The 14055-nt window shown below is 35.3% G+C and overlaps 1 protein-coding gene across 2 annotated transcripts in view; it reads left to right on the top strand.

The window, feature by feature from the left end:
- RASA2 (RAS p21 protein activator 2) overlaps positions 1 to 14055 on the top strand; it is a 126397-nt gene that overhangs the window by 31312 nt on the left and 81030 nt on the right. For both annotated transcript variants that reach the window (XM_070375238.1, XM_070375246.1), the window contains exons 3-4: positions 630 to 733; positions 10190 to 10284. In XM_070375238.1, the coding sequence (XP_070231339.1) occupies positions 630 to 733; positions 10190 to 10284 (199 nt within the window). The remainder of the gene's footprint in view (positions 1 to 629; positions 734 to 10189; positions 10285 to 14055) is intronic.

Raw genomic sequence — 14055 nt, 5'->3', positions numbered from 1 at the left:
TACAATAGATCTTTAATGACGGAAGTCAGATCACTGGTTGCCTGTGGCACGTATGATGGAGTAACTGCAGAGAAACAACAGGAAACTTTGTGGGGAGTTAGAATGTTCCTATATTTTGATTGGGATGGATGCTACACAGGTTTGTAAATTTATCACAAGTCAGTAACCTCTGTACTTTAAGTTACATGTTATATGATTTGTACCTCAATAAAGCTGATTAAAAATAACCTAATTCAGTTTTTAAAAATATGTTTTAAATAACATTTTACATAACCATATTCATTTTAGGTATTATATATTATTGTGATTTACATATTTTTGAGATAATGGTGTGAATGACACTGTCCTCAGCTCTCAACTGTGTCCACTTTAAGGTGAGCATGACCTCAGGCAGTTACTGGATCTTCTGTCCATAGGACTCCAGAAAATCTTCCGAGCCCAACCTGGCAGTCAAGGTCCTTTCAGAAATTCAGCTTAGTTTGTACAGGCTTAATTGAAACTTAGTATAGAGAATTATTTTGGAATTCTTGATGTTTTTCTTTATGGTTTAATCTATAATTTTATTGAAAATAAAATATGAGGACACTGTCGAGTTTAAATTTAATGAGCTTTCCCTCTTTTCTCTCTAGCCCGTTTTTCAGTGAAGAATTTTATTTTGAGATTCCAAGAACTTTCCAGTATTTGTCTTTCTATGTTTATGATAAGAATGTTTTACAAAGAGACCTTCGTATAGGTATGTACCATTCATAATTATCTTTTAATCACAACATTGGTGTTTATATTCATTCTTTTTCTAAGTATAAAGTATTGAAAACAACAGAATAATATACTCTCAAACTTCTAATCCTTCCCTCTAGACTTCATGTTCATTTGCGGATCTGATTTTTAATTTGTATGCTCAACTTGGGCGACACTTTGTCAGGGAATTGACATGACCATTTTCCCTCTAGTCATGGTGCCATATATTTCTGTAGTGCCTGATGGGTCCCTTTTCTGTAGTATTCATTATATTTGTTCATCAGTTTGTTGTTTAATGTCTAGATGCTCTAGTTGAATATATATATTTATGAAGGCAGAGACTGTCACTCCCAGAGTGCCTTAAATTTGGTGAATGATCAGTACAAGAATCGTTGAATGATTCAAAGAATGTTTTTATACAAAGATTACAGTATTTGATCCCTACCAAAGAACAGCTGTTTTTGAAGTTTTTCTAATAGAAGTAATAATTCACTTTAATCTGATCACATGTTTTCTCTCTGGCTGTATTGGTGACCAGTAACTCTGTTTCTTAAATAATTTCCTGAGGTATGATCTGTGAGCATCAACTTGGACAAAGCTAACTGACCACATATGTGTCACATTTATGGCTTTTGCACCACTGTCTTTGAATAACAGATAGAGGTCTTTCACTTACATGCATTAGTCTCCGTTTTTAGTGTCCTGAGTTTCATCATCTCCATCTCTCCTTTCCAGTTTCAAATATACTCATCACCTGCAGTTTAAATGATTAAGCTTTATTTAACTTTGACCTCTTGACTACCATCTAATTTGCTTCTGCTTTTACTGTTGAACTCCTGAACAAGTGATTTATATCTTTCTGCTTACTACTTATTTCTTTTTAATTCACTGTAATCTGACTTCATTTTTGAAGTTTACCAAAGTCATTTAAAAATACCTTTTTAAAAACAGTAATATTTTCTCTTAATTCTAAAATTATTACATGTTTTAAGGGACTGGTAATGATTCTGCCTAAGAATAGCTACGGTTAATGCTTTGTGTCTTCTCATTCTTTACTTCATGCATTTATATTATTATACTGTATTGTTTATTCAGCTGTTTTTTCCTCTTTCACTTAATTCACATTCCTTCAAACATGACATGGGCATAATCATTTCACTGTACCTTGGAAATTATCATTGAAAATTTGTTGTTCTTGGATATTACTGAAAAATTTTTTTCTGACTTGATCAGTGAAAGTAATATTTGATTTTTTTAAACCTGTATTTTCTGATTACTAGTGAATTTGAGGAATTTTTATATGTTTATTGGTCTTTTACATTTTTCTTCTGTGAATTAGTTCTTTTGTTTATTTTTCTTTTGGGTGGAATTTTATTTATTCTTCTGCCTCCATATTTGATAAATCCATTAACTTTTGTCAACTATATGCATATCAAATACTTTTCTTCTGTCGCAGAAGGCATTTCATAGTTTTCAGTCCTCATCTGCCTCTGTGTCACATTAAACTCTTCGGATTGCTTATTCAACTTGTTGAAAGCCAAGGAAAAGGCAGTTTAATATTATTGTATTTTCCTAATTATCTTCCTTCTGACTTCTGCTTTACTTATATGTAGACTTTTCTCTGTCCAGCAAACCCTTAATTATGGATCATCCCAAGGCTACATCCTTAAACACTTGTCTATGTGGTGTACAAAAGGTGGGAATATTAAGGTGAATAAATTTCAAGTTGCTCCCAGGTTATCTGGCTGATTAATACTAATATATTTAATAGGGTCTGTGCTGGAGGTCAGAGAAGGCAATGGCACCCCACTCCAGTACTCTTGCCTGGAAAATCTCATGGACGGAGGAGCCTGGAAGGCTGCAGTCTATGGGGTCGCTGAGGGTCAGACAGGACTGAGCGACTTCACTTTCACTTTTCACTTTCATGCATTGGAGAAGGAAATGGTACCCCACTCCATTGTTCTTGCCTGGAGAATCCCAGGGATGGGGGAGCCTGGTGGGCTGCCGTCTATGGGGTTGCACAGAGTCGGACACGACTGAAGTGACCTAGCAGTGCTGGAGGTAGGAACAAAGTAGTTGGGAGCGTAGAGGAAAGAAGAGTTAATTTTGTTTGGTGAAGAATTAACAGAGACTACCTAGGTAGGAAAAGAAAGAAGTTTCAAGATAATAGGGATTAGCAGAAGCACAGAAGAAAAGGTGAGTCGTATTTGTGGTGTATCTGCTGATATACGTAAATTACTTAGGCCAAGGTTGGTAGAAGGTGAATCTGGGAATGTAAATTGGAGCAAGTTGTGATGGACACTTAAAGCCTTGCTAAGGAATTTGGACTTCACTCTGTAGACAATTTAACCTTTTAAGAATCGGGAACCTTTTAAAAATTATGTATAACTGTATATATGAATATACTTGTGTATTTTAACAACTTCCTATGGTCTGAACAATAATAAACTCAGTGTCCATAGATAACATATTTAAAATGTGTATACATATATATAACTATATATACACATATTTTTAAAGTATGAAAAATCTGGTTTAAATATATCATGTATGGTTTATGTTTTAGAATAGAGAGAGATTAGAGGCAAGTAGGCCATCAAGGAGGCTGTTATCAGATGAGATGAATAGGGCAGTGGCAGTGGAAATGCAGATGAGGGAATGTCCTTCACAGGAATAGCTTCACATGGGATTTAGGGACTGAGGAGATAAAGGGGGGATATAAGAAAGGAAAGAGTTAAAAATAAGCTTGTTTTAATTGCTGTCATTAACTGAGATAAAGAGCATTCAGGATGAGAAAGGGAGAGGATGACTTTGGTTACAAACAGGTTAAACTTGCATTACCTGGGGAGCATCTTGGTGGACATGTTTGTTGATTGTTGGAAACACAGACCTGAAGCTCACAGAAAAGATCTGAATTTGATGTTTGGAGATGTGATATTGAGAATCATTAGCATTATGTGAAACTTGAAGCCTCTGTTGGAATGAATGAAATTGCCCTAGGAGCACTTCTGGAGGCTTAATAGGGGAAATGAGGCCTTAGTGAAGATTGATGAAGTGTATCAGGAAGATTGGAAGAGAGAGAGGAGGGAAAGCAAGGAGATCTCTTAATGGGAAAACAAGATTTGATAGAGGCTTTTGGTGATTATTAGCAACACGAGAGAGTGTGTATCTTTGACTACTCTGACTTTTTAAGAAAATGTTTTGTAATTTTCATCATCTATTTACTCATAGTCATCATATAGTATTTGTTGAAAAGGCCTTTAGTTGAGGTTTATAATTATTTCCAAACATTGCTTGTTTTGTTTTGTTTTTTAATTTTTAAAGTAAAAATCAGTCCTTCGTGGAGTGGTATCAGAAGGTCATAACTTGCTGTAGGAACTGTAAAAAAGAAAAAAAAAATCTTTACTAAATGTAGAAATTTTTGTTTTTTCTTTTATTAAAGTAAAGTACATATGTAGCCTTTAAAATTGGAAGGTAATCTTGATATTTTCACTTATTTTACAAGTCTTTGCCCAGTTGTAGGCTAAATAGTACCATAGCATTTTCTGGGAATTAAATTTGAGCTAGAATTGAGAGAACCATCTTTTAAACTTAAGAAGATCTAAAAACGTGTACTGGTTGGATAGCTTTAAGAACTTGTTTGTTTTTTATTTTTAATTGTTTGATAATACATGGAGAACTTTTCTGGTGGTCCAGTACTTAAGAACCTGCCCGCCATAGCAGGGGACATGGGTTCCATCCCTGGTCCTGGGAGATCCCACGTGCCTCAGAGCAACTAAGCACGTGTGCCTCAGCTGCTGAGCCCACAGACTCTAAAGCCTGTGCTCCAGCTCCACAACAGAAGCCAGTGCACTGAGACGCCTGTGCTCTATTTAATTAAAAAAAAGAAACTGGCATCTAAACCCTGATTAGATGTTATTTTGAGATACTAGTCTGCCATCTTCTCAGTTTGCCGCCTTTCTGAATAAGTTGTTATTCCTTTAAAAAAAAAAAAAGAATATTTTTCTTTTTGTAAAAGAAAATTTTTAGTTATAATATTACAGACAATTAATTTTGGTCACTGACCCCCCCCCCCCAGTCCCCTTCCTGGAAGTGATAACTGTTATTAATATGAGGCATAATTTTTTGTATTAGAAACCTTTATATGCCAGAACAGTTAGGATGAAAACTGATTATAGATTAATTGAAAACTTGAGACCGAGGAACCATGTTAGAAAAAGATAGGAAATTGTAAAAGTAAGGCTTTGAAAGTCTTTTATTGTGTGATGTGTTGTCCTATGATATAGTGTCTTCTTCCCTTAAAAAGGGAGAAGAGAAGAGAAAAACTTTTTGTTAACAAAAAATTCCATTTCCAGTAAGGATCCTAGTAATATTAAACATATACATTTTACCTTCTAATGTATATTTTCTAATTATTTTAGTTTTCAGAGGGATCTAGGCTCAAACAATTGAACCATGGTAGACTGGTTAACTTGTATTTCTTACCTCTTGATTCAGAATGTTGTAAGAGAATTTCACTAGGATATCAGAGACCTGAATTCCATTTATGACTCTATCACTCACTGGCTTTGTGAGCTTAAGCAAATCACTGTACCTTCATAGCCTTGTTCACCTATTAAATGAGGTTGGGTTTAAGACAGCTAATGTGTTTTTCAACATTAGAATTGTCATTTCTGCTGGCACTTACTTAGCTCTTAGGTCAAACCTACTGTTTAAATAGCTTAAGGCTACACTTCTGTGTCTGTTTGCATAGGAACTGTATCAGTTATCTATTGCTACATAACAAATCACGCTAATACTTAGTGGCTTAATTTAGCAATCCTGTATTTGCTCATGGTCCTGCAGGTCATCACTTTGGGCCAAGCTCAGTGGGTGGTTCTTCTGCTGGTCTTCCCTGGAGTCACTAATATGCAGTTACTTGGGAAATTGACTGGGCTGAGTGATCTGATCCATGTGTCTGATGGCTGGTGCTGGCCACGTGCTCCCCCTCCACATAATGATGAGGGCAAGTCCTACTGCAGATGTTTATTAAGACTACTTGCATTTACGTTTGCTGGTATCCATTGGCAAAAGTAATGGCATAGCCAAACTCAGAGTCAGTGCTGGAGGAGACGACACAGTGGCATAGACAGGGAAGTATGATTTTTTGAAAGCCATTACTAATATACCAGTCTGCCACAGAAACCAAAAGGAATCATCTAAACCCTGTACACTAAGGTACCTAAGTGTTGCCATTGACTGAGTTGCTGTTATTGATGCTGCCAGAATCTGTTTAGTCCTCTGGTTCTTTTTCATCTTGTATAGGCAGTCACACTTATCCCTACATTTATCTACCGTTTCATCATTTCTACTAGTAATCAAGTAGGAACCAGGCCATCAGGATGTTGCCAGTTGGTGATCTGTATCAGGATGAAATTTCTAAGAATATGTTGTATCTAAAAACGGGGCCCTAGTAGAACAGAGTTTTTACAGATGGTAAGAAAATGCTGCCTAGAAGTGGTACTGGAAAGCTAAGAATATTTATATATTTTTTTACTTAGAGACCAACAAGGATGGTTTCTGTGTCCACAGTTCCTTCATTTTTTTTTGTATTTCCTCTCCTTGTCTGATTTTAAGAAACTGATACAGCATCTGGTATATAAATGTGTGTATATGTGGTCTAAACTTTTTCTGTCTATGAGTTTGTCAGTATAGTGGGGAAATGAAATAGTACCTTTAAATAATGTGTTTTGTATTTGGTTCCTGCGTTGACTGGTTAATTATTTTTATTTTATTTTTTTGAGTTTTAGAGCCAAGCAAATGTTTAATCAAAAGTTCTATTCCTAAGAGATATTTCCCAGTTTAAGCAACTGTTGAAATGACTACTCCGTAATTTATACATGATTTTACCATATACTTCCTTAAATAAACAGTGTTTGCCAAAGACATAAATTTGCTGTCAGAAAGAGAATAGGACTGGATAAAAGTTATTTTCAAAAGAGCCCAGTTCCTCAAAGTTGTGTCAAGAAACATGGTTTCCAGACATATCTTGTGTGAAGCATTGGGAGTTATTTATTTTTGATGTTGCTGATCTCATAGCTAGTGAAATAATGAGTTACCTTTGTTTAAAATAGTAAACATTAAAATGCTGTTGGAGACCATGAGGATGCACAGAATAAGTTTTTAAGATCACTGGAACTGAAAGTTGTTACAGAGGAGGTAAATGAGATATAGAGTTTAAATAAATCACCCAAGATTACACAGCTAATAAGTAACAGAATTGACAGTCGGCTGAGAATTAGTGTCGTTGGAAGAAACCTGAACAGGAGTGCCTTGGTTTTGAAATCGGGCTCTAGCACTCATTCGTGTGCGGGTTTTTAGTATCATTCAGCTTTCCTCATCTGTAATACACCATCTACCCTCAAGATTGTTATGAAGATTAAACAAAATGTGTAAGAATGTTTACTCCCTGGTAGATATTCAATAAATTTTGGCTTTTCTTTTCAGTTCGGTGCTCATTCCACTATAATCAGGCTGCTTACATTTTGTATTTAATAGCTGCCATATAACCTGTTTAAGGATAGCTCACAACAAGAATGAGGAACGATTTTTTGGGTCTTACTTGTATTTCAGAAACTTGTTCCTCCCTTCCCTGCTCTTTTCTTCCTTCCCTGAGTTCCCTTCTCCTTTACCCTCCAACCTTTCTCATTCATTCATTCATTTATTTACCTTCCCTCCTTCCCTTCATAACTCCTCTCTATCCTGTTTGATTCCCTAAGGCTGATGACATTTCTTTTTCAAGTGTTATATTGCCCAATGAAATGCTGAATGTGTTGGCTGGTATCCTAATACCTAATGACTTCAAATATTTTTCTTTTTCTGTCGTGCTTTGTCAGTTTCTTTGACTTCTTGAGATCCTGTGCTCTTCCCTGCTTCTTTGGACTGACTAGTCTCTTGCAACCAAATCTTCACATTTTACAAATTGATGTCTTAAAAGGAACTTGATAAGAGTAAGAGCTGGCAATAAAATTGCAGGTTTTTCTCAACTTAAAAACAAATGGCTTATTTATACAGCTAGTCAGAAAAGGGTTTTTCTCCCAGGGGATATGAGCCATTCAATTCTTTTATGACAGTGGGTACCATGGACACATGAGACATGAAGTAAGAGAAGAGGGTCCTCTCTTCTGGGCTTTTTTTTTTTTAACCTTTGAACTAACTTTTGGTTAGGCACTTGTAACAAAGATGTGTTTCCAGTGATCTGTGTTGTGAGTCATGAATAGAACAGGTATTTCTTAGATTTCTACTCTAGTTTTTAGAAGCATTATTGGTTAAGTAGTACTCTTGCCTGGAAAATCCCATGGACAGAGGAGCCTGGTGGGCTGCAGTCCATGGGATTGTAAAGAGTCGGACACGACTGAGCGACTTCACTTTTCACTTTTCACTTTCATGCGTTGGAGAAGGAAATGGCAGCCCACTCCAGTGTTCTTGCCTGAAGAATCCCAGGGGCAGGGGAGCCTGGTGGGCTGCCATCTATGGCGTTGCACAGAGTCAGACACAACTGAAGCGACTTAGCAGCAGCAGCAGCAGCAGCAGCCTTTAGTTGAAGAATTCTGAAAATCAGCTTACCATTTAAAATATAGTGTCTTTGTGATTATTTGTTGAATGAGTAAATGAATCCATCAAACCAGTACATTTCCCAAAAAACTTTTTTTTTTTTTTTAATGGGCGTGGGTTGCCGTGCCCTCCAGGGATTCTTCCCAACCTAGGGATCAAACCTGTGTCTTCCTGCGGCTCCTGCATTGCAGATGGATTCTTTACTGCTGAGCCACCAGGGAGCCCCCTAAAAAGCCTTTTTTTTAAGTTGAGGGCTTGCTTTAGTAATGTTTGGATGTATTGTACATGCATGCATATGTACACTTACATACATATTCATAAATTATGTATAAAACTAAAAATCCCGGAAATTGTCCAATAGGGTCTATATGATTACTTTTTAATTAATAGCTTTATTGATGTGCTATATACATGCCATAGAATTTACCCTTTTAAAGCATGCAGTTCTGTGGTTTTAAGTATATTCATAGAGTTGTGCAACCATTACTACTAATCTAATTCCAGAATAAAATTTTAAAGACAGTTTTTCTGTGTTTGCTTTCTTGTTATGTCTTTTCTTTTCACTTGATACACTAAAATTGATATATCTTGACAGAAAACATTTTTTTTTTTTTTTAACTGTTTTCCGTAAGTTTTCAAATGTTGAACTGAAAGACCAAGCTAGGTCATAAAGTGAAAGGATATGAAGTATAATTTGGGCACTTAAAATGAAAATTTTTATTTGGTAAAATCAAAGAAAGTGAGCTATTTTTTACTTTAACGTATATCCTTTGTTGACGTTTTTGTGTTGAATGTTGGAATAAATTGTCAGTCATATGCAAAACTATCTCCTTCTTAAAACTTGAATTGAGGAAGGAAATGCTTTGTAACCAACATGGCAAATACTTCATTATAATAAGAACATTTCTGTTTCTTCCTCTCATACTACTTTGTTCATTGCTCTGTGTCTGTTTCTGAGACATAGAAACTCTTTAGGGAACTGCTTTGATTTTTTTTTTTTAAATGCATTGAAGCAACATAAGCAGTGTTTACAGTGTTTTGATAAAACCAAATTTTCAGTAAAATTATTTTAATCTCATAATTTCAAGTCAGTTTTCAAAATTATTAATGACTATATGATATTGTTATTTTCTGTTCTCTTAATTGGAGCTTATAAACTCTTATTAAGTGCAGATATGTCTGTTTAGACAAAACACATAGTCTATTCACAGTGTTAAAGAATTGGGAGGATTAGTTTGCGCTGTCATTGGACAATCATTGTACATTGCTTTTTATATTGAGTGTACTCTGGGTAAAAAAGTGAATCTGAATAAGTACTAAAAAGTGCTGCTGCTGCTAAGTCGCTTCAGTCTTGTCCGACTCTGTGCGACCCCATAGATGGCAGCCCACCAGGCTCCACCGTCCCACCGTCCCTGGGATTCTCCAGGCAAGAACACTGGAGGGGGTTGCCATTTCCTTCTCCAGTGCAGGAAAGTGAAAGTGAAGTCGCTCAGTCGTGTCCGACTCTTCTCGACCCCATGGACTTCAGCCCACCAGGCTCCTCCTTCCATGGGATTTTCCAGGCAAGAGTGCTGGAGTGGGGTGCCATTGCCTTTTCCACTAAAAAGTGCAATTGTATATAAATACAACTGAGTTTTGGTCTAATCCCCTAATTCAAAATGGCACAGAGAAGGGTCAGCCAAGCGGTAGAGGAAAATGAGGCACCTTTTCATTCTTTAAAATACAGAAACTGCTTTATAAGAATGGATTTTGTTATCAGCAGATAAAAATTATTTTTAAATGTTTTTTTAAAAAATATGTAATGGTGGTGATGATTATAGAAAATATGTTTCCTCATTGTTTTACTTATTTATTATAGGAAAAGTAGCCATCAAAAAAGAAGACTTGTGTAACCACAGTGGCAAAGAAACTTGGTTTTCGCTACAGCCTGTTGATTCCAATTCAGAGGTTCAGGTAAACATTAAGGAATAAGTAATGGAAGAAAAGGAATGAAAAATGAACTGATTATACTCGTTCATACAGAGAGAACTTATCATACTTATTTTAATTTCTGGGACCATGCATTATACATCTCTGGGTGACATATAACTGGAAGAAAATGCCTTACCACATGAAATCAAGAATAATTTATGTATGTATATGTGTTTGGGGGGATTATATTAGGAGGACATTTGTTTCCCTGCCTTAGTTCTTTTGTTTGAGTCACAGTAGCAAATTAGTAATTTTTTTAGATAAGGAAGAAGTTTTAACGAAAAAGATATGTTTTATTAACTCAGAGGAGAATCCTTAGAAGTGTGTGATTTCATCTGTTCTGATCACAATGTTCTCTTTGCTGCTACTAAGTCACTACAGTCGTGTCCGACTCTGTGTGACCCCATAGACCGAAGCCCACCAGGCTCCCCCATCCCTGGGATTCTCCAGGCAAGAACACTGGAGTGGGTTGCCGTTTCCTTTTCCAGATGCTCTCTTTACTGCGGAATAAACTAGATTTGGGCCAGTGTTATTCATTCAAACCATGCCTAAGCCCACCATGGAGAGCCTTCATACCCACCGTGTTTCCTGTTGTTCACCTTTCTTTTTATTTGAAAGGATATCATTACTCATTTCAAAGCTCTAGCTTTAAATAAGAGGTCTTTCCTCTTGCCAAAATGAGAGATCTTAAAGATTCTGTGTGTGAGTAAAGAAATATGTTTGGCTGTGTAGCTTAACTTTGTATTTGTTTCTGAAAAGTGTGAGCTGCTCTTCGAAATTGTTATTTCTATCTAAAGGGAATCCTTTTTCTTTTTTCTGGTAACCCTGTTTATTTATAAAATATGGTAAGGATTGTGAAATTGTTTCCCAAGGGCATAACTGCAAGCAGAATTCTTCCTCTCTTAAAAGAAGTTATAATTTACCACTATGACTCAAACTGAAGTTTAAGGCAAGAAAAAAGTACTGCATGCACACCCACAGATGTTTGCAAATAAAGTGCCCATGTCTCTGTTTCCTCAAAACCTCTCAAGCATTCTGTTTGATTAAATTCTCAAAAAATTAAGTATTGGTTTGCTAAAACCCCTTCTTAAGTATAAAGTATAATTGAAACTTCTCCTTTCCTCACTCTATCCCATTTTAATGTTCTTTTCTTTACATCTGACAATAGCTTTTATTCTTATCCCAGTTATACAATTTGGTAAATGATCCAGGTGAGAGGCAATGTGATGATATGGAAAGGGTTTTAAACTTGAAGTGTAAAAATGTAGGTCCTAATTTTCATATGTGGTTATTTTACTGACCTTGAATTTTATTTCTGTAAAATGGGAATGAAAGTTACCATGTTGACTCAAATGACTATGAGAATTAAGTGAAATACCTTTAAGAGTATTTCAGAAGCTGTTAATAGCTATACAAATGTAAAATGTCTGTTTACCGCTAGTCAGTCAGGTGTTCATTTCCCTGATATGCCTTTACCAGAAGGCAGACCGAAAGTTTTGAAGTGCTTATTTTTCTCTTTAATAGTTGTAACAAAAAAAGATATGGAAAAGACTTTGATAATTGGTCTAAAAGGAAGTTTGAGGATTATTTTAAAATGTAGTTTATTAAAGTCCAGTGTTTTTCTTATGACTAATGTGATTTGTTAAAGGATTTAAGGGACCCAGCTCTCCAAAGTTAGTTATTTCTGTAGAATACTGTTTATATAATTTATTGGAGGTAGTATTAGAGATCAGTACTGGGAAACAGACTTTTTATTTGATGGTGTATATTTAATGGTATGTCCAAAACATGAAAATCTGAAAATAGCATTTAACTGTTAGATATTGTTATATATGTTTTATTTGCTATGAATAATTTTCATGACCTTGAGTTATTAACCTTTACAGTTCTTTTGTCTTAAATGATAGTTACTTTGTAAGATCCGCTCACTATTTAAAATAAATTTTAGAAGGAAGAGTATTTCAGTGGTTGGGAGGGATGCATAACACTGATCACATTAATGTGTACATTGGAAATATTGTTTGGCCCCCAGATGGATCTCGGAATATTAAATTAACCTTGTGAGTCTGAGAAAGATAGAAAAGCAGCTTGATTCATACAAATTCTATTTTGTTAATAAATTTGTTTCTTGCATAAGTTTTATAAAATTTTGTAAAAATGTCATGGAAATAAGAGCAATTGTGGAGCCTTAGGAGAAAGCAATGAAACAGGTTGAATTCAGCAGGAATTTAAGCTAATAATCACCATTAGTAATTAGAACAGCATATACCGTGCACAGTACTAAGGACTTATATTATTTAATAATATATTTAACTTAATAATATAATTTAATATACAATATAATATATATTATATAATATAAATAATATATTATATAATATAAATAATGTAATAAAATATTTAACTTAATATAAGTTAAATAATTATATTATTTAACATATTATTTAACTTAATCTTCAGATTAGCATTGTGAGTTGTAGGTAGCATTATGTCCATTTTATAGATGTAGAAAATGGATTCATAGAGGTTAAATGATGTCTGCAAAGTTACAAAACTATTAAGTGGTGGAGCCATGATTCCTATAAAGAGCTTATCTGATTCTTAAATTCCTAACCATATGGTTTTACTGCCTGTCACTTTTCTGTACTGTTGGTCAGAAAAAGACTCCAACAGATTATTAGGAGAATCACTTAGGAAAATCTGAGTATAAGGCACTGAAGTGTACCAAATTAGCTCAAAGAAAAAAGGGAAGGATGTTAGAAAGTTCCTAGGGAGCTCCTTGGAGTATGATTATAGGAACTTTAATATGACCAATGAGAGCTAGAAAGTTGTCAGGCAGTTATAAAGGAGCTGCAGGTTTTACTATTAACAGACCAGATACAGTTCACATAGTCAAAATTGTTTTTGAGGTTTCTCATAAAGTACACTAAAATATTGTTTTTAATTTCTCATAAAGTACACTAAAATATTGGGTGGTTTATTTGTTTTTGGTTGACCACTGCATAAAATAGCTGGCCTGCATTTGGTGCCATGGCAGATAAAAAATACATGCTGCATAGAGTTTCTCTCAGTACAGCAGTAGGTACTGCAGAAGGGACATAGGAATGAAACTCACTGATGCATTTCTCCCTATATCATGTGTTTATTGTGCTCATTGAGTATAAGTGCTTATTATTTAAATAGTGTTTTTTTTCTTTCCCTTTTATTTTGTAAAGTGAATAGTTAATGTTTTCTGTTTCTCCTCTAGTTTTAATAACTTTTCACTTTGTAAAATGAAGAGGAAAGAGAAAAAAATTGTTTAATGATGAGATTCCATTGTATTCCTTTTATATGTCTGATGAGACTACATGTCTCCCCCTTCTGCTTCTCTCCATAAACCCACTCTAATTTCTTATTGACAGCTAAAAAAATGCCAAATCAGTCTTTAAGCCTGTTTGACCATATGTCCCTGTCATGCTAAGGGCCGTAGTCAGGCCTTTAGACCCCTAAAGGACCACTCACCCTAAGACCTCTAAGGTCTGACTCAGTTCTCTGCCACAGTTTAGAGGGAAAATTTGGCAGACTTGGGTTAGCCCACTGCAGTCTAATTTGATATGATTGGGGAGTAAAGTTTTGGGCTTGTCCCATAAGGAAAGGGATTAGGGTTGAGGAAATGATTTACCTGCTCCAGGGGAGATACTTGATTTCCTAGCTCCAATTGGCATTTGTACCCAAAAGAGTTGCTAAGTTATTGTTGCCTAAAGATTTTCAACT

The sequence above is a fragment of the Bos mutus genome, chromosome 1 (assembly GCF_027580195.1).
Source record: "Bos mutus isolate GX-2022 chromosome 1, NWIPB_WYAK_1.1, whole genome shotgun sequence".
Lineage (NCBI taxonomy): Eukaryota > Metazoa > Chordata > Mammalia > Artiodactyla > Bovidae > Bos > Bos mutus.
Note: the sequence above shows the minus strand (reverse complement) of the source record. Positions and strands in the feature narration are given on the sequence as shown.